The sequence below is a fragment of the Coenobita brevimanus genome, chromosome 28 (assembly GCF_032717465.1).
Source record: "Coenobita brevimanus isolate Jiangsu-jjx chromosome 28, ASM3271746v2, whole genome shotgun sequence".
NCBI classification, from domain to species: domain Eukaryota; kingdom Metazoa; phylum Arthropoda; class Malacostraca; order Decapoda; family Coenobitidae; genus Coenobita; species Coenobita brevimanus.
Window position 1 is genome coordinate 6,215,940 of NC_136981.1, and position 24,518 is coordinate 6,240,457.

The 24,518-nt window shown below is 43.0% G+C and overlaps 1 protein-coding gene across 1 annotated transcript in view; it reads left to right on the forward strand.

Annotated features, from left to right (window-relative positions):
• The window catches only part of LOC145394646 (uncharacterized), a 33,913-nt gene extending 16,875 nt beyond the window's left edge, over positions 1–17,038 (forward strand). Inside the window, exons 2-3 of the mRNA XM_080268427.1 lie at positions 14,819–15,506; positions 15,561–17,038. Coding sequence (XP_080124553.1) covers positions 14,819–15,506; positions 15,561–17,038 — 2,166 coding nt within the window. The remainder of the gene's footprint in view (positions 1–14,818; positions 15,507–15,560) is intronic.
• The last annotated feature ends 7,480 nt before the right edge of the window (positions 17,039–24,518 follow it).

Here is a 24,518-nt window from a genome sequence, read left to right on the forward strand (position 1 = left end):
CCTCACCCCCGCAAAACATCCTTCACACCGTACCAGCCATTCCAGAGCTTGTGTTTACTGACCGCTGGAAAACTGACCGCTCCCCCAGCCAACCACATCCGTCCACACCACCACACCGCACCCGTTCGTTCCTTTTCCACCCCCTCATCGCCAGAACCTGACCGAAATACTAACGGAACCGCAGAATTCGTGTGTGTGTGTGTGTGTGTGTGTGTGTGTGTGTGTGTGTGTGTGTGTTTTCCTTCTTTAAACCAAATTGTCCCGAGTTGAAATCTTGACACCTTAATTTTAGACACTCATGATACACTGTCCCTGTGTGTGTGTGTGTGTGTGTGTGTGTGTGTGTGTGTGTGTGTGTGTGTGTGTGTGTGTGTATTGGAGCTGATTCTCGTGTGTGTACAGTATCTGTGTGCTCCCAGGTTCTTTCTTTCTCAGTGACCTTCATCATTATCGCAGTCTTTATTCCAGTGTCAAAGAATGGAATGAGAAGTAGGGTTGGACTGAAGATGATGATGATGACAGGTAAGGTCGTATAAATGCACTGAAGACCGTATACTTGCGAACCTGTACTTCTTACCACCAAGAAAATATATTCAGCTAAAAAACAAATCCCTTATATTTATTAAAGAGGCTAATGTTTCTTTTACTAACATGGGTGACTGCACACTGAAAAATCAATTGTCTCGGTGGACATACAAGGCGAGGAATGATTTGATTAATACCTCTCGGCTACACGATGTTCTTAATGTACATAAATATAACAAAAATACAAGTGTTGTGTGTATACGAATGAATGTGCATGTGTGTACGGCGTGTGCAGGTGTGTTTATGTAAATTCCTGTGTACAAATGTGTTCAAGCATGCGAATGTACTGCACGTGTGTGTGTGTGTGTGTGTGTGTGTGTGTGTGTGTGTGTGTGTGTGTGTGTGTGTGTGTGTGTACCTATGTAAATGGCTGTGTAAATAAAAACAGCACCTGTATGTAGAAAAACGCACACATGAGTAGATATATGTATGCGTGATGTGTGCGTGCGTGCGAGACTTTTCAACACCAATTTCACGCATTTTACGAGAGGCTACTGAAATATTCATCTTGTTTCGCTACCTCGTATTTAGGTCGGGTTGGACAATTAGGTGTTTTGTTGAATATATTATGGGAGTTGGGGAGGAATTATTTTTCGTCTCTGCATGCGATGGTACTGAAATGAGAGAGAGAGAGAGAGAGAGAGAGAGAGAGAGAGAGAGAGAGAGATTATGGCAAATCTGACCCTGTGAGGAAAAAAATATATCCATTCTGCTATTTTCCTCCTTATCCTGCTGGTATTAATTCTGTTATTATTTTAGGTACCAACAATTCTCTCTCTCTCTCTCTCTCTCTCTCTCTCTCTCTCTCTCTCTCTCTCTCTCTCTCTCTCTCTCTCTCTCTCTCTCTCAATTCGTATTTTTCACTTTGTTATTCACTTCATTTTGGCTGCGACTGGTAGGCAGATGTATGAAGAGAGATAAAAAATATAAGCAAGGAATATTATTTGCAATTTTGGGTCAAGCAAGGCCATGTTACCCCCAAGGAAGTGTTGAAAATCTTAAGCCATCCCTGACCTTCATCTGTTTCTTGCCCCCCTCCCTCTCTCTCTCTCTCTCTCTCTCTCTCTCTCTCTCTCTCTCTCTCTCCCTCCCTCAGTCGTACTCCTCCCTTCCTCCATCTCCTCCCACCCTCCTTCCCTCAACCCAATCCCTTAACTCTTCCTCCTTTCTTCAGTCCATCCCTTCCTTCCCTCTCTCTCCTTCAGTCCTACCCCTCCCTCCTTCTCTCCCTCCATCAGTCTTAACCTTCCTCCCGTTCCTCCCTGATTGTTGACTCCTTCCCTTCCCCCTCCCTCGCTGCTGGCACTCCATCCCTCCCTCCCCACTTTCCTTGCCCAGAGTTGCCTTTCCCTCCCTCTCTCCCATCCTCTCCCTCAGTCTAACTCTCCCTCCCTTCCCCTTCTTCCTGCCTTCCTTCCTTCCTTGCTTCCTTCCTTTCCTCATTGCTTCCTCCAACTTCAACATTAGTCTTCTACGGGGAAATAAATATGTCTTTTGAAACTCTATCCTAAAAATTTATATCTGAATGTGTCTTTAGTTTTTTGAGGACTTATTTTCATGGGTTTTGGAGGCTCTGAAATAAATCCTCCTTATATTTCTACATTCAGGAGGTTAACATTTTCTCTTATGTTACTTATCCAAAATTCGTACATAAAAGTAACAGAATTGCTTATCAAACATCCGTGTACCATGAAAAGAAATCGCTAGAGAGAGAGACAGACAGACAGAGACAGAGACAGAGACAGAGACAGAGGGAGAGAGAGAGAGAGAGAGAGAGAGACTCTCACTGCTACCAGCGTCTTGGGAACGGGGTCGCTGACACACACATACGCACATAACCTCTCTCTCTCTCTCTCTCTCTCTCTCTCTCTCTCTCTCTCTCTCTCTCTCTCTCCCTACCTACCTATCTGTATCTGATAGGACCGATAATAAACAATTTTTTTTTCAGGAAGTGTAGTCGAAGCAGTTGTTACTTAAACTGATAATAGTCCCCTACATGTATTGAGGTTTCAGCAATAAATAATAAACGGATTAAATCATCAACACCCAGTGCCAAACAGTATCCCATAAGGTGCGTTACAGGTTCCTAATGCTACGTTACCGTCTAATACATTTAACCTTATCAGCAAGAGAACATCTTCTCATTCCTTGATACCTTTTACTTCCAAATTCCAGTCCAATTTATTAATCTAAAAAAATATATATATATAATGTAGGGGTAAAAAAAAAAAAAGGCTTTATGTATATTTAATCCCACAATCTAAAAATTCTCCCCCAAACTGAAGGAAATTGGAGTAGTCTTTTTACCTCAATGTTAAGTAGTTTTAAAGTGAACAAAAAACTTGAACATTTTCTTTTCTTTTAGTGTAGAAACATTGTTGAGTTATAAGGTAATTAGCAAGTTCTGATGTAAATTGCCATCTCCGCATAGTACTGATTTATAACAATAGATTAACCCTACAGTAGAATACGATGCTAGTCACGAAGAAGAGCTATGGAAACGACGTAGAACCACAGTACTGTCCTCTTCTGCCACTGATCTACGTTAAATAAGCTGCAAATGGACGAAAATCTGGACCAGGTTAAGGTGAAACACTTACAGCAGCAGGAATACAGTAAAAATACATGATGGAGATGAGGGGGTTGGAGGGTACGTGACCGAGCTACTCCTCCAGTGACAATGCATTTTCAAAGTCTCCAGTTCCGTTTTGAAGTTAAGAATATGAAGGAGAAGAAGAAGAAGGAGGAGGAGGAAGAGGAGGAGAAGGAGAAGGAGACGGAGAAGGAGGAGGAGAAGGAGAAGGAGGAGGAGGAGGAGGAGGAAGAGGAGGATACTGACTGTCTTCCTCAATGACCCTTGTGTACTCGACAGGCATTGATCTGAGCCTCATTTTTTTTTTTTTTTTTCGTTAACAGGCAATGATGACCCTAACCCACAGATGGTAAAAATATATCAGTTATCACTATAGTTCTTTCACCTTAACCTGGCCCAGATTTTCGTCCTACAGCCTTATTTCCTGTAGCTCAGTAGCAGAATGAGACAACACCACACCTTTAATCAACTTAGGAATGGTCTGTCGTGGTCTCATAGGTAAATAAAGGTGCTTCTCGTTTTCCAGAAATGCTACTCAGTTTATCTATATTCTAACTATTAAAATATTTATCTGCCTATCTATGTTTATCTGTCTGTCTATCTGTCTATCTATCCATCTGTCTGTTTGTCTGTCTGTATTTACATATTACTGCACTGATTTTTTAAAGTACGTAAGCAGAATATCCTATTCATGCCGACAGAAAGCTACATATTATATTAATGTATGAGAGAGAGAGAGAGAGAGAGAGAGAGAGAGAGAGAGAGAGAGAGAGAGAGAGAGAGATTGTCCCAGCATTTTTTAAGTTCAATGTCCCATTTACTTTTTTTCCTAATCATTCACCCACCTAATCATTAAAATCTCTTTCTCTCTCTCTCTCTCTCTCTCTCTCTCTCTCTCTCTCTCTCTCTCTCTTAGGTAGGTCAGGGCAGGTCATCACGACAACCTTGAATATGCATGAGTGACCCGACACAGAGAAGAGGAGGGGGAGTAGACGCTGCTAACAAAGAAAACCGTGATGCGTCAGTGATTAACAGGGTACTCTATTACATTTTTACCGCCCCCTCCCTGTAATAATCTCTCTCCTTTCTCAGCTCACTAATTGCTTCCTTGGAGAGTTTAATTAGTTATGCAAAGTGACTGTGGCCATCATGGGTGCTGAAAGTATCTGAATATTTTAAAGGAGTTAAGAATGTGAAGAGGAAGACTGAGCACTGGATATAGGAGTAATGTTTTGAGCAGTATTCCAGGCGGTGTAGATTTTAAGTGATCATTATAGGCGATGTACATTTTAAGGGATCATTATAGGAGGTGTGCAGTTTTAAGGGATCATTATAGGCGGTGTACAATTTTAAAGGATCATTATACGCGGTGTACAGATTTAAGCGATCATTACAGGCGGTGTACATTTTCAGGGATCATTATAGGCAGTGTGTCGTCCTGTCTCGGCTACCTCCCTTTCCTTGGGGGAAGCAGCCTAGGTATATAGATAGATAGATAGATTATAGGCGGCGTACATTTTAAGTGATCATTACAGACGGTGTACATTTTAAGGGATCATTATAGGCAGTGTACAATTTAAGGGATCATTATAGGCGGTGTACAATTTAAGTGATCAATATAGACGGTGTATAATTTAAGTGATCATTATAGAAGCGTACAATCTTTAGTGATCATTATAGGCGGTGTACATTTTAAGTGATCACTATAGGCAGTGTACAGTTTAAGTGATCATTATAGGCGGTGTACATTTTAAGGGATCATTACGCCTTCAGTACGAGGACGTCCTATTTCTCCTATTGACTCTACCAGACGATTTTCCTCAGCTCTGTAGGACGCCTTGGTAGTGAGAGGATCGACAAATCTCTCTTGGGCTGAGAGAGAGAGAGAGAGAGAGAGAGAGAGAGAGATAACTCACTCACGCAGGATATAACAGTCTGGTGTTTGCAGTAATTGAATATAAAATGGGTCAGACAGAAAGCTTTTTAGAAAATTTAGTAACAGGTCTGCGCCAAATTCCTATCCCCGTCCCCTTTCTTCCTTTCGTCCCGGTAGTACAGTATGCATGTCATGTTGGTGCTTTCGGTAAAACACACACACACACACACACACACACACACACACACACACACACACACGTTTTCAGACACAAATATCCAAGTTTTCAGTCTCTCTCTCTCTCTCTCTCTCTCTCTCTCTCTCTCTCTCTCTCTCTCTCTCTCTCTCTCTCACACACACACACACAGGAGTCCAATCTCTCCAAAACCCACCCAGAACACGACACCAGGCCCTACGAATGCCTACGAAAATGTGAAAGGGGGCTCACGAACCGTCATTAGCGTTGGGTTAGGTGACTTGGAACAATGACGTGTGCCCATTAACCCCGCCAAGCTCGGAGTCGTAAAGAGGAGGCGATATGAACGAGGGACGAGGGTAGCCGAGAGTAACGGGATGGCGGTTTTAAGTTACCGGGTAGCACGCAGTTAGAGAGAGAGAGAGAGAGAGAGAGAGAGAGAGAGAGAGAGTTAAACTGATCTATAAACTTTCTTTCATTTGAATAATTTGCGGGGCTGTGAAATCAAAATGCTTTATTATCATGCTCACCTGAACTAATTAAAGAACACAGGTAATAATAAGACTTTCCCACACACCGGATACCACGTCCAGCAACCCACCCATGAAATCATTAACTTCTGGAGAGTGTATTTCTTTGCTTATTCTTATTCATCTTTAATTCTTACTATCTTCAGAAAATATCAATCACCTCAGGAGAGATATATCGAACTGACACCTTTCACTATCCCATTTACTAAGATACATCCTTTTTAAGCTAAATAAAACTGTTCTGGTATTAATAAGGTATATATTGAAATGAGGTGCTTGGGATTAAGAGGTTTAGAACAATTGAATCCCTGTGGAAGCTATGAATAGAAGTGCAAATCCTAAATAAAAGAGAATAAAGAAAATATAGAGAATAGGCTTGAAAGATGAGCCATGAATGGAGAATAAAACCAAAAAAACATGAAAAAGTAATAAAAATAAAAAATTAAAAGAAGGCTTCCGGTATGAAAAGTAAAACGTGAAAGAAAAAAAGGCTGGACGGTAAAAGTACTATGCTTATTCGTGAGTCTTAATTTTTTTGTAATGATTAACACTGATTTCTTTTTCCTTGAAGGTGGCAAAAAAAAATTCATCCCTCCTTGCGATACCTGTTCATCTATGAGAGAGAGAGAGAGAGAGAGAGAGAGAGAGAGAGAGATCATGTAACTACAGGGAGTCAATTCATTCACTGTGCACAACAAGACACTGCCACATCTCCCAGTCACACCTCACATTACCGCACCTCACTTTTGTCATCCCCCACACTGCCACCCCTCTACACTGCTACACCTCTAACACACCTCACACTGCCACACATAACACTGCAACACCTGGTACACTTCACACCCTCCGCCACGTAAACAGCACAGCCAAGACTATTAAACTGATAAAAATAAATCGCTAGGGAAGAGGTCGATAAAATAATGACGTAAGCAGCACGCTAAGAATATCAAACTGTTGAAAATAAATCGCTAGGGATGAGGTGTTACGGAACTTCCTCAGAGCCGACGGGAATACGGAGAGGTGGCTGACAGGTGGTGGTGGTGACGCGCCGTGTAGCAGCAACCACTCTCGAACTCCGGGGAGAACCAGTCAGACAAATCATTTACATAGTTGGCAAGAAAGTCGGAGGTCGGGTGGGTTGGGCGAAGACATTTTTGGGTCGTATTTATAAAGATTCTTAAATCTAACTCCTTTACTCTGAGGACGTATCTCTAATCTTATTCTTGTAGGTGTTAAGACGGTTTTATGTAGCTCTTTTTCAGCTTACGAGTGAGAGAGAGAGAGAGAGAGAGAGAGAGAGAGAGAGACAGGGGGGGAGGGGGAATCTAAAACGAAGGTAGTAAAAACAAGTGTGTGTGTGTGTGTGTGTGTGTGTGTGTGTGTGTGTGTGTGTGTGTGTGTGTGTGTGTGTGTGTGTGTGTGTGTGTGTGTGTGTGTATATGTGTGTGTGTGTGTGTGTGTGTGTGTGTGTGTGTGTGTGTGTGTGTGTGTATGTGTGTGTGTGTGTGTGTATGTGTGTGTGTGTGTGTGTGTGTGTGTGTGTGTGTGTATATGTGTGTGTGTGTGTGTGTGTGTGTGTGTGTGTGTGTGTGTGTGTGTGTGTGTGTGTGTGTGTGTGTGTGTGTAAGAGAGAGAGAGAGAGAGCGAGAGAGGCTGTCCTAAGCTGAATAAAATCGTCTAGAGGTAGTAAGAATAAACAGTGATACATAATGGTAGTGAAAAAGCTATCTTTATTGTATTTATTTATTTATTTATTTATTTTGCTACCCAAGACTATTTTACTAAACTGTGAAAAAAATCGCTCGTATTCAGGGGGTTAATGAAGGCTGTTCCAAAAATCTCTATCTCCTTAGCTGAATAAAATCGTCTGGAGATATGGAGGAGAAAATATATCACGTCCTCCGTCTAAAGGGGTTACTGGCTGTTGAGATTTGGGTTCGTATTCTCATGAGTTAAGGAAGCCCCCAAACACCTCTTCCATAGCGATTTATTTTTGGATATGTCTAGTTAATATCCTCTTGTACGTAATTTATGCTCAGTATGACGATATTAGAAGAATCTGTATGTCAATGACTAAGGCATTAAGATGTAATAAAAGAATAAATCGCTTAGGAAAAGGTGTTAGAGAGCTTCTTCAACCGACGAAAATAAAACACACACACACACACACACACACACACACACACACACTCACGTCTCAGTCTCATCCCACAATAAACATTTTTCCGTATCACTTTTTTCAAAAATCTTTTCGCTTCGTCCTATTTTTCACGTTACTGGTGCTGCAGAGGGACGCCTTCACGCGGTGGCACCAATATATCTGGGCAGCTCCACTACCCGGGTATACAAACATACCCCAGCTGATCTGTTCCCGCGAAAGGAGTGTGGTGGACTGCACAAGGGCAATTTAAGCCCGTAGGCCACTGGGATCACCTTTTAGTTGAACCGGTTGCTACTTGTACTACTACTACTACTACTACTACTACTATTACTACTACTACTGCTACTATTACTACTACTACTACTACTACTACTATCGCACTATTAACCACTCTAATTCAGCCGTGGATTATCTGACAGCATTATAGAGTTACGAGAAAAACACAGACTCTATTTCCTACTTAACTCAAGCTCTAAAAACGTTCATAAATACGCCTCTCAGTGATCGTAAAAAGCTAAGACCTTTCGTGAATACCGACAACCTCTCGGGCCTCATCGGCATTCAAGCCACGAGATCGCCTCAGGGATGGGTTCCGGAATGGGGGCATGGTTTCTCGTCATTTCACTGGGTTTCATTCCACTGGGTTTCATTCTGGAGGGTTTCAATCTGCCTGGTTATATTCCACTCGGTTTCATTCTAGTAGGTTTTACTCTGCTAGGTTTCATTCTTCCAGGTTTCATTCTGCTTGGTTTCATTCAATTGGGTTTCATTCCCCTGGGTTTCATTCCACGAGGTTTCATTCCACGAGGTTTCATTATACTAGGTTTAATTCTACTAGGCTTCATTCTACTAGGTTTCATTCTGCTAGGTTTTATTCTATTAGGTTTCATTCCACTGGGTTTCATTCTACTGGGTTTCATTTTACTGGGTTTCATTCTCCAGGGTTTCATTCTACTGGGTTTCATTCTATTAATTTTTTTCAACTAGGTTACTTTCTACCAGGTTTCATTTGGCAGAGATTTCTTCTACTAGGCTTGGTTTCATTCTACAAGGCTTCATTTCATTCCACAAGATTCCTCATTGTTTCACTAAATTTAGCCTCTTCACAAGGTTTCATTTCTCGAGGTTTCACTTCATTTCACCAGGTTTCGCTTCATTCGACGGCTTAGATTTCATTCAAAAAGGTTTTCTTTTCATTTCCACTAGGTGCCGTTTCATTCCACTGGATTTTGCTTCGTTTCACAAGTTATCGCTTGATCCTACGAGGTTTCATTTACTTTTACTAGGTTTCTCTTCATTCCACTACGTATCGCTCCACTAGGCTTCAGTTCAATCCACTAGGTTTCGTTTCACTAGGTCTGTCATCAGACTACTAGGTTTCGTACCACTAGGTTTCTCTTCATTCCACTAGGTTTCGTTCCATTAGGTCTCTCTTCATGTCACTGCGTTTCATTCTACTAGGTTTCGTTTTCTTCAGCAAGGTTTCGCTGCAGGCTTTTTTCTAGTTTACATTTCATTCGGTTTCATTTTATTCCATTTCGAGTCGTTTCACATAATTTCGGTTCATTACACTAGGTTTCCATTTGATACACCAGGTTTCGTTTCATCCCAGTTTTAACAGGCTTCACTTAAACCCGTAAATCAATGACTGAGAAGAATATAATTAACAGAAACACACACACACACACACACACACACACACACACAGGAGAGAGAGAGAGAGAGAGAGAGAGAGAGAGAGAGAGAGAGAGAGATTCCCGCAAGGTCAATGACAGCGTCCAGATTTGACCTCTAAAATACAATGGTGTTTTACTTTTATTTTATTCCAGGCATCGTCGGTCTATTTTCCTTTCAGATTAGGAGAGAGTAATTCGAAAAGGGGGTATATAAGTCGAAAGAAAAATATCCTATCTATACTAAATCGCTAATGGAAGAGTGCTACGAAGCCTCCTATCGCACCTGGGCTATTTCACAGGTATCATTTTCTATCAAGCCATTAACCCTTCTATAAGGCGGGTGATGGTGGATTTTACTGCCCTATTGTTATCTACAGACAACTTTATTTCGCTGGGGAAAACTTATCGAAATTGAGGTTAAATACAGACTAACCTCTACCTTTCACGACCGAGATTTTTTGTAAGTTGCAGTAAATTATACAGTATAGCAACAAAAAATATTAAATAAATAAAAAGCTACACTGAGAAGGCATCATGAAGGGGATAATAATTTCTTCATACTACCCATGAATATTATTAATGCCTCAAAATTTTCCTGTAATATATAACCCATATCACATGATCATGACTCAAACATTTATTTAACCCACCTGCGAACTTGGCGGTAGTATTACCTTAGTTACGAGTGTGGGAAAAACGAATGAAAGTAAATGGTAAATAATTCCAAAGGATACTTCTACCTCCTTCAAGTATTCTGACTTCTGGGTATTTCTTTAGCAGACAGATCGAGAAGGAGTCACTGCTCGTCTGAATCTCCTTTGAGGTCCCGTGAACATATGGTACAAACTCTGGCCACTCATTCGTGTTTCTAATTAGGCTTCTACAGTACTGAAGAAAAATGCGGTCAGTGCAAGGAGCAGCCAGGGTACAGAAGAGGCAGGTACGCAAGGAGAAAATATCCAGGTAGCCACGGAATGCGACAGAGGCGATGGGAAGGAGAGGTCACAGTACTTCTCTCAGATAACCTCTATTCTTAAACGTATAGAGGTTATGTGACTTATTGATCCCTGTACTGTAGATAGATTGCATAATTATCATTTCACTGAACCTGAGAGAGAGAGAGAGAGAGAGAGAGAGAGAGAGAGAGAGAGAGGAAATACGAGTCACAAGGGAGAGTATCTGTGGAACCTGCTGAAGAGAGCAGTAGGTCAGTGTGTCTGGTGTGTGAGGGGGGTGGGGGAGGCAGAGAGAGAGAGAGAGAGAGAGAGAGAGAGAGAGATGGGGAGCAAGAAAGAGAAGAGGGAATTGAAGAAGGGGAAAGAAGAAAAGGAAAGAGAAACTGAAAGAAGACAGGGAGAAAGAGACAGGAGGAGGAAAAGAAGGACACATGAACTGAAGAAGAGATAAAGAGAGAGGAAGACGTAAGATAAACGGAAGAGAGAAAGAAATGAGGAACACTGAAACGGAAGAAGTATAGGAAGAGAAGGAGAGAGACAAAGGAGCATATGAAGGAAGAAGAGAAAAATGAGGCAGGGAGAGAAAAATATATAGGAAGAAAGAAGGAGTAAAAGAATTACAGAAGATGAAATTCGCGAAATACAGAGATATTGAAAATATTAAAGAGGAAGGATGAGAATGGAAGTTACACCGAAAGAGACGATATAGATGAAATGGGAGAAGCGTGGAGAGAGAGAGAGAGAGAGAGAGAGAGTAGAAACCGCGGATAGTAGGTAGGTAGGCATGCAGGTGGATAGGCAGGAAGGTTTGTGGGTGAGCACGTAACCAAGTAAGTTAGTAGACAGGCATGTAAATTAGTACGTAGGTAGGTAGGAAGATAGGTAAGTGGGTAGGTAGGTAGTTACATGGGTAGGTATGTAAGTTGGTAGGTAAACAGGTAGGTAGGTAACTAGGTATGTAAGTTGGTAGGTAAACAGGTAGGTAGGTAACTAGGTATGTAAGTTGGTAGGTAAACAGGTAGGTAGGTAACTAGGTATGTAAGTTGGTAGGTAAACAGGTAGGTAGGTAACTAGGTATGTAAGTTGGTAGACAGGTAGGTAGGGAGCAGGATGGTTGGTAAGTAGGTGGGTAGGTAGTTTGATAGGTAGGTAGGTAGGTTTGTAAGTAGCAAGGTGAGTTGGTAAGTAGGTTAACAAGTAGATTAGTAGGCAGGTAGTTTGGTTGGTAGATTTATAGGTTGACTAACTGACAGGTAGTGTGGAGGATATGGGGGTGGGCAGATTGGAGATTCGCAGGTTAATTGGTAAATACACATATAAATAGGTATACGTATACTGCATCCACTCTAGCTTGGCTTAAGATTAACATTTCTCCATCTCGATTGCTGAATTATACAAGCGAATAACATTAGACCATAATGTTAGTCACAAAGAAGTGCTATGGAATGGAAGTAGAGCCGTAGCAACGTCGTATTCAGTCATTGACCATATGCAGCAAAATTACAAAATTTATCCCCACCAATCTAAGGTCCGTATTTATAAAGTTTTCTCTTTTTTGGTCGCTTATAAGATTTCTTGTGAAAGCGTTTATCTTCACTCGTTCCCAGCTGGCGAGGGAAACAGTTTAATCATTTGAATTTCGTTAAAACAGACATTACTTGTCAACCAAAAGACACTCCGACATGTAAATACACTCCTCCTAACACAGCACTACTAGCCCTATGTATGAGACAACCTAGGCATGTATTCAGTATGAACGGTGGGTGTTAGCGCCGAAATGGCAACTTGTGGAGTGTGTGTGGTAGCTAGGTACGAGGGTTACTTGGCCTTAGGGACCCTGTTGCAAAGCCCAGACTCGGACGCCTTAAAAAAAAAAAAATGAGCAAACAGCAAACATGAAGAAACCGAATAGAAACAAGATGATTTTTAATAATAATTTTCTACCACCAAGGCTTGTTTATATACATGCAGAGAGAGAGAGAGAGAGAGAGAGAGAGGGTACAGCAAGGAATGAAGAGGGGAACGACATAAAAATTTTCTAAATTTCTATAAACAATATCCGAGTAGTGACCAACCCTCGTGTAAGGAGAGATAGATAGATAGATAGATAGATAGATAGTGAGAGAGAGAGAGAGAGAAAGAGAGAGAGAGAGAGAGAATCGGGCGGGCAGGCGCTTTCTCCTCCCGCTGGAATTTCCTTGGGGCGGTTCAAACCCCAAAAGAGGATCGCAACGAAACTCGATTTAACGACAACTGACCTAAATGTGGATTTTAAATATTAATTTTCTCTATCTCCAGACGATTTTATTCAGCTCCCTCTCTACTAACTTTCCCAAGCAAAACAAAATCGTCCGGAGTTAGTAGGAGTAATGACACCTGGCCCTAATGTGGATTTTTGTGGACTATTTTCCCTTATCTCCAGACGATTTCACTAGGCTCCTTTACTAACAGGTTTCCCTAAGCTGAATAAAATCGTCTGTAGCGAGCAAGAATAAGCTAAAAAAATACGTCTTCTTATTGACTCTATTACGTATTCAACTGGATTTTATTACTGTTATCTCCAGGCGACTTATTTTAACTTCTAAAAGACCTCTGGTAATGAAGGGCTTAATGAAGGCTGTAACTAAACCCAGCCAGTTCAGAAAGTCTTCCCTAAGCTGAATAGAATCGTCTGGGTGTAAAAAAAGTACAAAATTTATAAGTGGGTGTTGCAAGGAAAAATAAAAGAAAGCGGAATACGTATAACAGAAGTGAAACAGTTAACGTAAAGTGATCTGATTCTGTGTGTGTGTGTGTGTGTGTGTGTGTGTGTGTGTGTGTGTGTGTGTGTGTGTGTGTGAAGGGGTTTGTATTAAAACCTCTCCATACTCCCCTCCCGCTGCTGCTGCAACTACTGCTAATAATAATAACAACAACAATAATAATAATAATAATAATAATAACAATAATAATAATAATATTTTTTTAGCTATCATTGGCTAATAGTTTCCAGGCAAAGATCAAATTACGATTTAAACTCCATCAGCCTGTCGAGGTACAACAGTATAACTCTGTGATAAAAATGCAAATCTTACTTTTTTATTTTTGCTACTGCCAGACGATTTTCCTGTGCTTAATTGAGGCCTTTCGTCGTCTGTGGGTTAAAAATCGTCCCCATGAACCCTCCCGACGAAGCTAGAAATTTGTCGATATTTTCAGCATTATGTTCTTGCTATCGATGGACATTTTTATTTAGGAATGGATTCTCGTCGTGGAAAAGGTAATGAATGAGGTGGCTGAATTATTATTATTATTATTATTACTATTATTATTATTGTTGTTGTTGTTGTTGTTGTTTGAGGCCTATGCTCATTTGGTCCGTCACCCTATACTGATTTTTTGAAACTTTGGAATAAATTAAGTATGTATGAATAAACCAATATGTGGTAAGGTTCGAAGAAAATGGACTTGGCTCCATTGGCTCCGTTACAGAAAACAAACTATGGCGTGGTAACGACAATAATTTTCCACATAACTAATTTGGGGGACTCTGATGCCCAAAAAAGCTTATGCCAAATCTCGTTCCCTGTGGGGTGTTCCCGCAAAGTTTCATCCAAATCGGTCCACACATCTAGGAGGAGTTGCTAGATAAACCCTTATTCAGACAGACAATGGTTCGTTATAATATAGGCCTACAGTAGATAAGATTTTTAGTGTCTGTATGCTTATATGTTCGTAGGGGAAAGTGTACCATCATCTTAGGCTCGCTGGATGATATTTCTCCGTCGCAACTCTTCCTTCTCAGTCTATTTCTTTCTCAGACATATTAAAATGTTCATGTATGAGAAGGGAAGAGAGGAGGATGTAGTAGAATTTCCCCTCTTCAAATCTTAAACCTTTGTGCAGTCGACAGGAATAATGAACCTTAACTAGAAAATCTTTTATGTTGTGAATCAATTCCAGTCGATTTAAAGATAAAAAGAGCATACAAAAGAGTAGCCTATTAAGGGGTGATATGCTAAACAAATCGCTGACCAAAAGGCGACCCTTGGAGTGTGACTTAGACAGCAATATAGGGTTTCCAGTTAGTGCTTGGAAATAATGGGCTGGTTTTGGCAACAGACTTAGCATCAAGTCCAAAGAAAACTTTAGCAGTACCATGGTGAATTTCAATATGCGAATATATTAGGAGGAAGCATGGCGTCACCTGATTTTATTTTTTAAAGTGGGTATTGTAACAATTTACTTACAATGACTTTGTTGCAGGTGGCTGGCGGCGAGGAGAGTGCAGGAGAGGAAAGCAGCCAGCCCGCCCAGGCTGTGGCGCAAGACCGGTCTGGAGCAGCAGCTGAAGATGAAGACGTCCCTGAGGACCAGCTGGCGGTGGAGTCCTCGCCAGTGGTGGCAGAGGACAGACATGCCGCGGCGCCCTATCCTGCCTCCATACCCGTGCCCCTGCCCATGCCTGTGTACCCTGGGAAGCTGGTGCTCCCCTCCCACCCCGTGCCACCTGGCCCACCCCGAGCTAAGGCCAAGGAGGGCGGCGGGCACCGACCCCATGGTCCACCCATACGTCAGCGACCTCCCTTCCGCCCACCCCCGCCCGTGCTCAAACCTGCAGCCCGCAAGCCCATACTACCACCCCCGCCCCCTCTACCACCCAGCCAGACCTATGTTGCCCCACCCCCAGCCCAGCCTGGTTACTCCGGTCCACCACCCCCTCCACAGCCCGGCTACTCTGGCCCTCCCCCACCCCCACCCCAGCCTGTACTCTCTGGACCACCTCCACTCGTGCATCAACCTAGCTTCTCCGGTCCTCCACCCCCACCACCCCAGGGGAGCTACTCTCCCCCACCTCCCTCAGGTCTTGACCCAACATACGGCTCCCCCAAGCCCAATGACGTGTTTTCAAATGGCGGTATAGGCCCTGGCCCAGTCCCACACGCTGGACCCGGTCCAATCCCACATGCTGGGGCTGGTCCAGTCTCACACACTGGACCGGGCCCAGTTCCACACGCTGGACCCGCTCTGCCCCCCGCTCCACTCGTGCCAGGCCCCAAGGGGGGTGGTGTGGCTTCCCTGCCACTACAGTCTGACCATGGTGCAGCACCGCCGCCTGTCTACGTCCCTAGCCTGCCTGGTCCTTCCCTCGGCCCTGGCCCCGGCCCCGTCCATGGAGGTGTAGGAGGGCCCGATGCTGACGTATCAGGGTCGGCCAACTCGTATGTGCCCCCAGAGTCTCTTGGCCCAGTGGACCCTTGGCCCCAGACCGCCCCTGAGATGCCCAAGATCACGGCACTAGATGTGAAGTGTGAGAAAAACCTGATGAAGGTGAGCATTGTGTTTGACAAGCCCTTCTATGGCATAGTTTTCAGCAAGGGACACTACAGCAACATCAACTGCGTGCATTTACCAGCAGGACAGGGACGCTCTCAGGCCACTTTTGATGTCTCCATCAATGCTTGTGGCACCACCGGCAACACCGAGAATGGTCTTTACGGCTATGGTAGTGACAGCGGTTCCGGCACCTACTTTGAGAACACGATCGTCATTCAGTACGACCCACAGGTCCAGGAGGTATGGGACCAGGCACGAAAACTGCGCTGCACGTGGCACGACCAGTACGAGAAATCAGTCACTTTCAGGCCATTCCCGGTGGATATGCTGGACGTGGTGCGGGCAGACTTTGCTGGTGACAACGTGGGTTGCTGGATGCAGATCCAGGTAGGCAAAGGACCCTGGGCCTCCGAGGTATCCGGCCTGGTCAAGATCGGCCAAACTATGACCATGGTGCTGGCCATCAAAGACGACGACAACAAGTTCGACATGTTGGTGCGCAACTGCATGGCGCACGATGGCAAGCGGGCACCCATCCAGCTGGTGGACCAGCGCGGCTGTGTCACACGGCCCAAGCTCATGTCAAAGTTCACCAAAATCAAAAACTTCGGATCCTCGGCGTCTGTTCTGTCGTATGCACACTTCCAGGCCTTCAAATTCCCAGATTCAATGGAGGTGCACTTCCAGTGTACCATTCAGATCTGTCGCCACCAGTGCCCAGAGCAGTGCAGTAATGACGGCCCTGGGCTCATTGGTGGCTACCAAGCAGCTGGCAGGGCCAAGCGTGAAGCAAAAGATGAGGAAGAGGAGGGAGTGGACAAGCAAAAGGATATTGGAGTAAATCGCATCATTCAAGTGGTGTCCATCAGGGACCTGGCCTTTGTGCAGGACAAGCGAGGCGACACGATGGACGTGAAGGAGAGTGAGACAGCCACGCTGGTGGCGCCACAGGTAGAGGACCAATCTGGCCTCATTTGTATGTCAACGCCAGGGTTCGCCGCCACGCTCATCGTCCTGTTGGCCATCCTCATTGTGTCCTGCCTCATGTCTGCCTTCCTGTGCCTGCGGTTCCGTGGCCACGGTGACACCCGCTCCATCATCTCCTCCTATGAGAACCCCGCATTCATGCACAAGAAGGGGCTCTTCTAGATATGCCAGCCCCCAGCAGGTGCGTGTCGGGGGGGCGCGGTGGTGTTGGCAGGGGCGCTTTGCCTACCGCCGCGCCTCCACCCGACACTAGTCGCGGCCGGGCGTGTGTTGCGCCGCGGCAGGGCATTCAGGCGCCACCAGTCACAGGCAGCAGCGGCAGCGGCAGCAGCGGCCCCTTGTGTCCTTACTCTTATTTATTCTAATTTATAGGGTCCATCTCCCTCCTTACCCGCCCTGTCCCGCCCCGCTTTCTCTTCCACATCCACCCCAACGTGGATCTGGGGCGGGGCGGGGCGAGGTGGGCCGGGGAAGGAGGCATTGGGTACCGGGCCTCAACCTGCTGGCGGTGTTGGGGCTGGGTCGGGGCGGGGTGGGGCAGCGGGGACGTGCTCTGCCCTGTCCCTGTGTCAGTAGTAGGCCGCCCCTGGACTGATGCAGTGAGAGGCAGGACTGCGGGGTGACGCTGCCGGCTCTCACTCACTCACTCATTCACAACTTCTCCCACCCTAGCCACTCTCGGGCGGGATGAAGTGCTCACTCAACTCACCAACTCAGTTTAGTCTCTACAACCAAGTCACCAAGTCAACCTCCTGTGGCCAAACTTGCTCTAACTCTAACCCTGTAGGCAATGTTTACCCTTTACAATAAATCAGGGGACGTATTTTCTTGGGGTAGTTTTTGGTACTTCCAGACGATTTTATTTATCTTAGGAGACAATTTTGCTTTACTGAAGGAGTCATTGGAAACTATATCTAACCCCTCTCATTTCAAATTTTTCTCCTAACCCGCATATAATCTTCTGGAGGCAGCAAGAACGAAACAATGTATAATCTGACTGAAGTGGTTATTCTAGACATGATTGTAGTTTATTGGAGAAGTCACAATAGAAATGTCATAATTCTCAGTAAGTATTGCTGGTAGTCTAGCCTGACCCCAGAGAATGTCAAGTAGGTAGGGTGTGTCAGACGAGGCTATGAACGCAATGCTCAGGGTAAAAGAGGAAAGGCCCGTTTTCTAAATGGCATGGGAGACTTCTTAACACCTCTTCCTCAGCGATTTATTATGCACATTAAACCTTGTGATTTAGATCTTGCACCTTACTGTGGCAAACTACAATATCCATCAAAAGTAGTGTAGAGATTTTCATTTAGTATGAGGGACAAGACTTATCAGTGAGGCTCAAATCGATTTTAACACGTTTCTGGAATATTTAGACTTTCTGATAAGCATACGTACTCAAGAACCGTATTAGAATATTTTTTGGACCTTACTGATCTATGTCACTCACACTATATTGAAATTCCTACGGGATACAGTTGAACCTTTTATGTCAAAGTTGGAAATATATAAATGATAATAGGAATATCAGTGTGTACTTTGCCAGAGAGAGAGACAGCGAGGGGGGGGGGGGAGGGAAGAAATCGCGAGAAGAAGAGATGCCAGGGAAATCTCCAATGCTACATAGAAGACGATCCAAATGCCGGAACATCACCCCGTAAGGTTGGAAATCCTGCCCGCCATAGCGCACGTAGATGCCATAACGCTCACCACAGAACTCGATAGAAGTCCACTTTTTTCTACCTCTTCTTAATTTTGTTTGTTGTTTAATTTCTGTGCACGCGCAGATAAAAATAAAGAAAAGCGATACTAAAGAAAGTTTTAAACTAGACTCTCTTGATTTTTTTTTTTTTCGGTCCTACTCGTGTTCGGCTCATGTTTAGTGTTCAGTTTTCCCGCCATTTCTCTAAACAAACTTTTTTTAAAGATAAGAATCCCCAGTTTTCTCCCGTTTTCTTGTCTCTAATATTCTATCCTTATCTTTCCCCCTGTCAACCTCCTCCTGCTTCCCTCACTTCTCCTGTCTTTTTCTCCTCTTCCTCTGTTTCTCTTTTCTCTGACTTCTCTCCCCTTTTCATTCATCCTCTCCCTCTCTCTCCCCTTCTCCTCCCCGTTCTCCTCCATGTCTATTTCGCCTTCCTCCTCTCCTTCCCTTCCCTTCCATTTCATTCTCTCATCCTTTCTTTCCCTCTCCCTGTTCCTCCCACTTTCCTTTATTTTCTTCCTCTTCTGCTCCCTCTTCTCCCCTTCTCCATTTCCTTTCATAATCACAAATAGGAAGGCAATTAACCCTTTCACGACAAGGACATATTTTACTCCATTCTTCCTTTCTCCAGACGATTTTATTCAGTTTTGTTCAGACTTTGCAAACCCGAAGGAGTTAGATTCAGCTAGGCGCCTCTCCTAAGCTGAATGAAATCGTCTGTTATTAGGAGGAAAGGAGTGAGAAGAAATCCGTCAATTTGGTGAAGGGTTTAAGTCGTAATGTATTATCTTCCCCGGGGAATTTTGTATATAAAAGGCAGATGCAGTCTCTCTCACTCTGTTACTTCTATTTATTATCATTATTATTATTGTATTATTGTTTTATTTGTATTTACTGCCTATGCCTCCTCGTCCTCCTCCTTTTCCTGCTCACTTTACCTTTTAAGATAGTGAACTAATAATTAATGTTAAAAGGACATTTCTTAACTCACAATATGAAGTGTGGCTGTGTGCGTGAATGCGCTTACGTGCGTGTATTATGTGACTGTGTGCGTGTGTGTATGTGTGTGGGTAAATGTGTGGGTATGTGCGTGTATGTGCATTGAGAATTAAATCTACTGAGAACTGTTTTTAATAAAATATCTCTGTTAAGTGGCGTTTCCTATCCTTACACTTTTTTTTTTATTTACGGGACGGGACTACTTTAGCCTTAGAATGACCCAGTGAGTACTGAAGAAACAACGACTCAGAATGCAATAATAAGAAGCAAATAAAGAAGGTATTAACAAACAGTAGAGATAAATAAAATGAGAAGCAGCAATGAAACAGGAAACAGTTGAAAGCAGAACAAAGATGATACTTAAAATCAAACACCGTATACTGACAAATGAATAAATAATTGACATTTCAGTAGGAGATTATTTCACATCATCAAATTTATAGCTTTCATAAATAAATAATACGGCAAAAATGATGGATAACAGATTTGAAAAGCTAGAACGACAAATAAAATTAAAATGAGGTTCAGCTATACATTTCCTGGGAGGCTTCATTTACCTGGCAAAGGTGTCTTCATTCATCTCTAAATCCAGCTCACGTCCTCACAGATGTTACCGATTATCTCCTCATTCGCTCACTAGGGGATGTTCTCATGAATATAATCGCGCACCTTATCATCAGTCAAACACATGAAACACATCTCGAAAGCACACACCACAACTGTTCCCTTAAGTTGCACGTAAATATATCGAAAGGCAATGCAGGAAAGGAAGATGTTTATCCCACAGACACAAGATAAACAAGAAAGAGTCTCGTTGCCTCAAAACTCTGACTCACGAGAAATATTCATTCATGGCAACACCGGGTAGAATCGAGATCAAGTGTGCATTTGCCAGGTCTCGAAGCTGTATCAAACACCCATATTCTCATCAGGTTAGGGAGCTTGCTAGAATCTCTTCCTTACCAGTTGATTTCTGTATACGGAAGGTTAATATTCTCTTGTGTAACTGTGTATATGCTGGTAGCGAAATGATACAAATAGCGTGAGAGGCAATACTTAATCGTTATATTCAAAATACAAAGGAGTACAAATGAAAGCAAACAGCCTAAGAGTTACACTACTAGTATCATAAACCCCTCTCATAGTCAAAAGAACTCTAGTATTTAATGCAGTAACACCAGCAGACTCTAGTAACCTCGAATTCGTCATAAGAACTTGAGAATATTAAAATTTTACCTTTATCCAATTTCAATTTAGTGTCGATAATTATAGTTTATTCTTGCTATCCCTATGTGGTTTTATTCCGCTGAAGTGAGATTTTTAGAACGTAGAAGTTAGGTACAGCTTCCACTACCCCCCTTCACTACTAAGGGACTCTGCTCCTTTGCATATAATCATTTAATAACAGCAGGAATTAAATAAATATGTCACTGTCTTTAAAGGAGTTAGCGCTTGGACTTAACACAGCAGAGAACAGTCCTAACAGTCAGGGGTAACAAAAATGAAATAAAAAGTATGTTAAGGAGAATACAGTTTATTGGGAAGTACATGACAGGGGAAGTTGTCTTGGGGAGAGTACATTACAGTGGAAGATGCGATAGGGGAAGTACATCACAGTGGAAGATGCTGTGATTAGCTCAGTAGTCTCGCGATATATGTGCCGCGAATCTAAGGTTTGAAATCCTAGTGGGTGCTGGTGGTATTCCTTTCGTTTGCGTAATGTCCGCCGCCTCCTGTCTGCTCTAACAATGACACACGTAGACTCCGACACACGCACAAACATCCTGTCACTACTCCAACACTCCGATTTTCACATGCCTCACTTTCCTCACAGACATCCCATTCCCATTCAAATACCGTAATGGGAGAGGGTTAGATGCGTATCCCCAGTTTTCTCCCGTTTTCGTATCTAACATTCCACCCTCCTCCTCCCCCTATCCACCCTCTTCTACTTCCCCCACTGCCCCCCATCCTCTTTTCCACTCCATCCCCTCCTGACTCTTTTCTCTCCCCATTCCATTCATCCCTCTCCTCCTCTACCTCCTCTTCTCCTCCCCCTTTATCCTTCAGCTCTATTTCCTTTTCCCAGATAAGGGTTCAGTCCCGTAACAAACTTAATAGAACTGTTTAAAATACAAATACAAATAAATGGCAGTGTTCTCTGGCGGTAAGCGTAGAGTTGTGATGGCTAGTTCCTTTACAGATCCGGGGTTGTGATGAGGCCAAACTGCAACCCTTCCAATCAGCTTGAGGGTCGTGCTCTGAATGGCTCTAATGATTTCGTGACACCTCTTCTTTAGCGATTTCATCTGCACCTTACACTTCAGTATTCTCATGTGTTAGTGCCTCAGACTACACTATATCGAAATTAAAACGCTATAAATAACATGCAAGAGAATGTTAAGGTATAAGAAGCAAAATGAATCGCTAAGGAAAAGGAGCTACGACGCCTCCCATGGCACCTAGAATACAGGCCTGAATATTATTACTTTAACAAGGCACCGTTAAGTTTCAGAGGATGTAAAGGAATTATTGATCACAACTGTACATTATCATACGGAATTAATCTTATAAATTGGAACCCAAGGTGTTATGTGAGCAAAGAATCAGGTGTATGTGAAATAAAATAGAAGAAATTAAAAAGAAGGAATTACGAGGGAAAGCAAGTGATTTCTAGTAATGACAGTTTACAGAATATATAAAAGAATAGCCCACAGTAAGAGGGTAATCATTATAAGAACAGGTTATACTAAGATCATACTAGGAACAGCATCATACTAAGAATATTTTCACGCTTCACACTTAAGATCATACTTGGAACAGTATCATACTAAGAATATTCCCATACTAAATTGAGATGCATACCAAGAACAGATTCATACTAAGATCACACTAGAAAAGTATCATACTAAGAATATTCTCATACTAAGGTAATTCTCATACTAAGGACAGAGCCATACGAAGATCATGCTAAGAAAAATATCATACTAAGACCTTGTTCATACTAAGATAATTCTCATACTAAGAACAGCTTCATACTGAGATACTTTTCATACTACACTGCAATGTCTTATTTTTACATCTCAATTCATGTTACCCTCAGACGATTTTATTCCGTTTAGGGAAAGCTCTCTCATACTGAAAAGGGATTTAAAGAGAGCTAAGTCTAACCCCTCCACTTCCAGTCGTATCTTCAAAGCTAAAGTGTGAAAGCTCTCATACTGAAGGGGGCTAGAGAAAGCTAAGTTCCAGTACCAATCGTCTCATCAAAGCTAAAAGTAATAGTGTGAAAGCTCTCTCATACTGAAAGGGGTTAAAGAAAGCTAAATCTATCCCTCCAGTTCCAGTCGTCTCTTGAAAGCTAAATTAAATCGTTTGAGGATAGCAAGATTATATATAAAAGGTTAACATTGCAACGATTGATAAGGACAGAGTGGCACCCAAGTGTTTAGTACCACGGAAGGGAAAGGATATTAAATTACAAAATTAAAAAATGCTTAAGACTTGATGGTTGAAATTCTCTATGCAATATTTTTACCTAGTCTCTCTCTCTCCCTCTCTCTCTCTCTCTCTCTCTCTCTCACTCCCTCTAGTAAGAACTTTCAGCTCTATGCGATCATCTCCCTACCCCTCCATCACCCAGAAAGGACTGTAAGATCCGTATAGTCTCTTTAACGCTCTCCCTACTGCTTCACCTCCGCCAGGGCCTCCAGCAGGGCCTGAGGAGTGGCGTGGCAGGAGCTGTAGACTCTAGCGCAGACGCTGGCGGGGTCATGGGCAGTCCTCCCCACCCAGTAAGCATGTTCGAAGGCTCCACGGGCTGTCTGTTGGGCATGGAGGGACGGGGCCGCGGTGGTGGAACTGAGGAAGGAGGGAGAGTGTTATGGAGGGAAGTAGAAAAAGAAAAAAGAAGAAAGGAGGAGGAGGAGGAGGAAGAAGAAGAAGAAGAAGAAAAGGAGGAGGAGAAGGAGGAGAAAAAGAAAATGATGACGAAGATGATAAATGAAGATGAAGAAGAGCATTAGGAAGAAGAAGAAGAAGGAGGAGAAGAAGAAGAAGAAGAAGAAGATGAAGAAGAAGAAGAAGGAGAAGAAGAAGAAGAAGAAGAAGAAGAAGAAAGAAGGAAAGAAAGAAAAATGTTTAAGAGAACCCCTTCAACCTGAGGACGTAATTTCATTTTATATTTCTGTTTTCATGTATTTATTTATTAACTTTTCCTTTCTAGTATTCTTTTTTTTTTTTTCTACTACAAGACCCTTCAATCCAACTTGGGAAACTCTTTAAGAAATATAGGTGTTAGATGCTGCCTTCATCAACTTCCTTTTTACAAGCGTTTTCCTAAATAAACAAGAATAATCTCTTAAGAAATAAAGATGTAACTACAGAAAGAAGTCATGGGATATTAGGGGTAAGTGCCTATCAACTGCACGGGGATCATTCAGGCAGACAGTCAGAGGTGAAGAAGAAGGCTCTCAATTACGCTCTGTCTATTGTATCAGAGTCATTAACCCTTTTTTTCTTTTTTTAGCCCAGGGAAGGTTTAGATTTTGATTCCAAGGCTAAGAGCTTATGCAAATCGTGTGTGTGTGTGTGTGTGTGTGTGTGTGTGTGTGTGTGTGTGTGTGTGTGCGCACCAGAATCTCGTTTACCTAAAGAGTGATATAATTAGCTGTCCATCTTTCTGAAACTGTTGGTGTGTGTGTGTGTGTGTGTGTGTGTGTGTGTGTGTGTGTGTGTGTGTGTGTGTGTGTGTGTGTGTGTGTGTGTGTGTGTGTGTGTGTGTGTGTCTGTGTGTCTGTGTGTCTGTGTGTGTGTGTGTGTGTGTGTGTGTGTGTGTGTGTGTGTGTGTGTGTGTGTGTGTGTGTGTGTGTGTGTGTGCGCGAGAGAGAGAGAGAGACCAAAATGTCATTTACCTAAAGAGGGCCATAATCAGCTGTC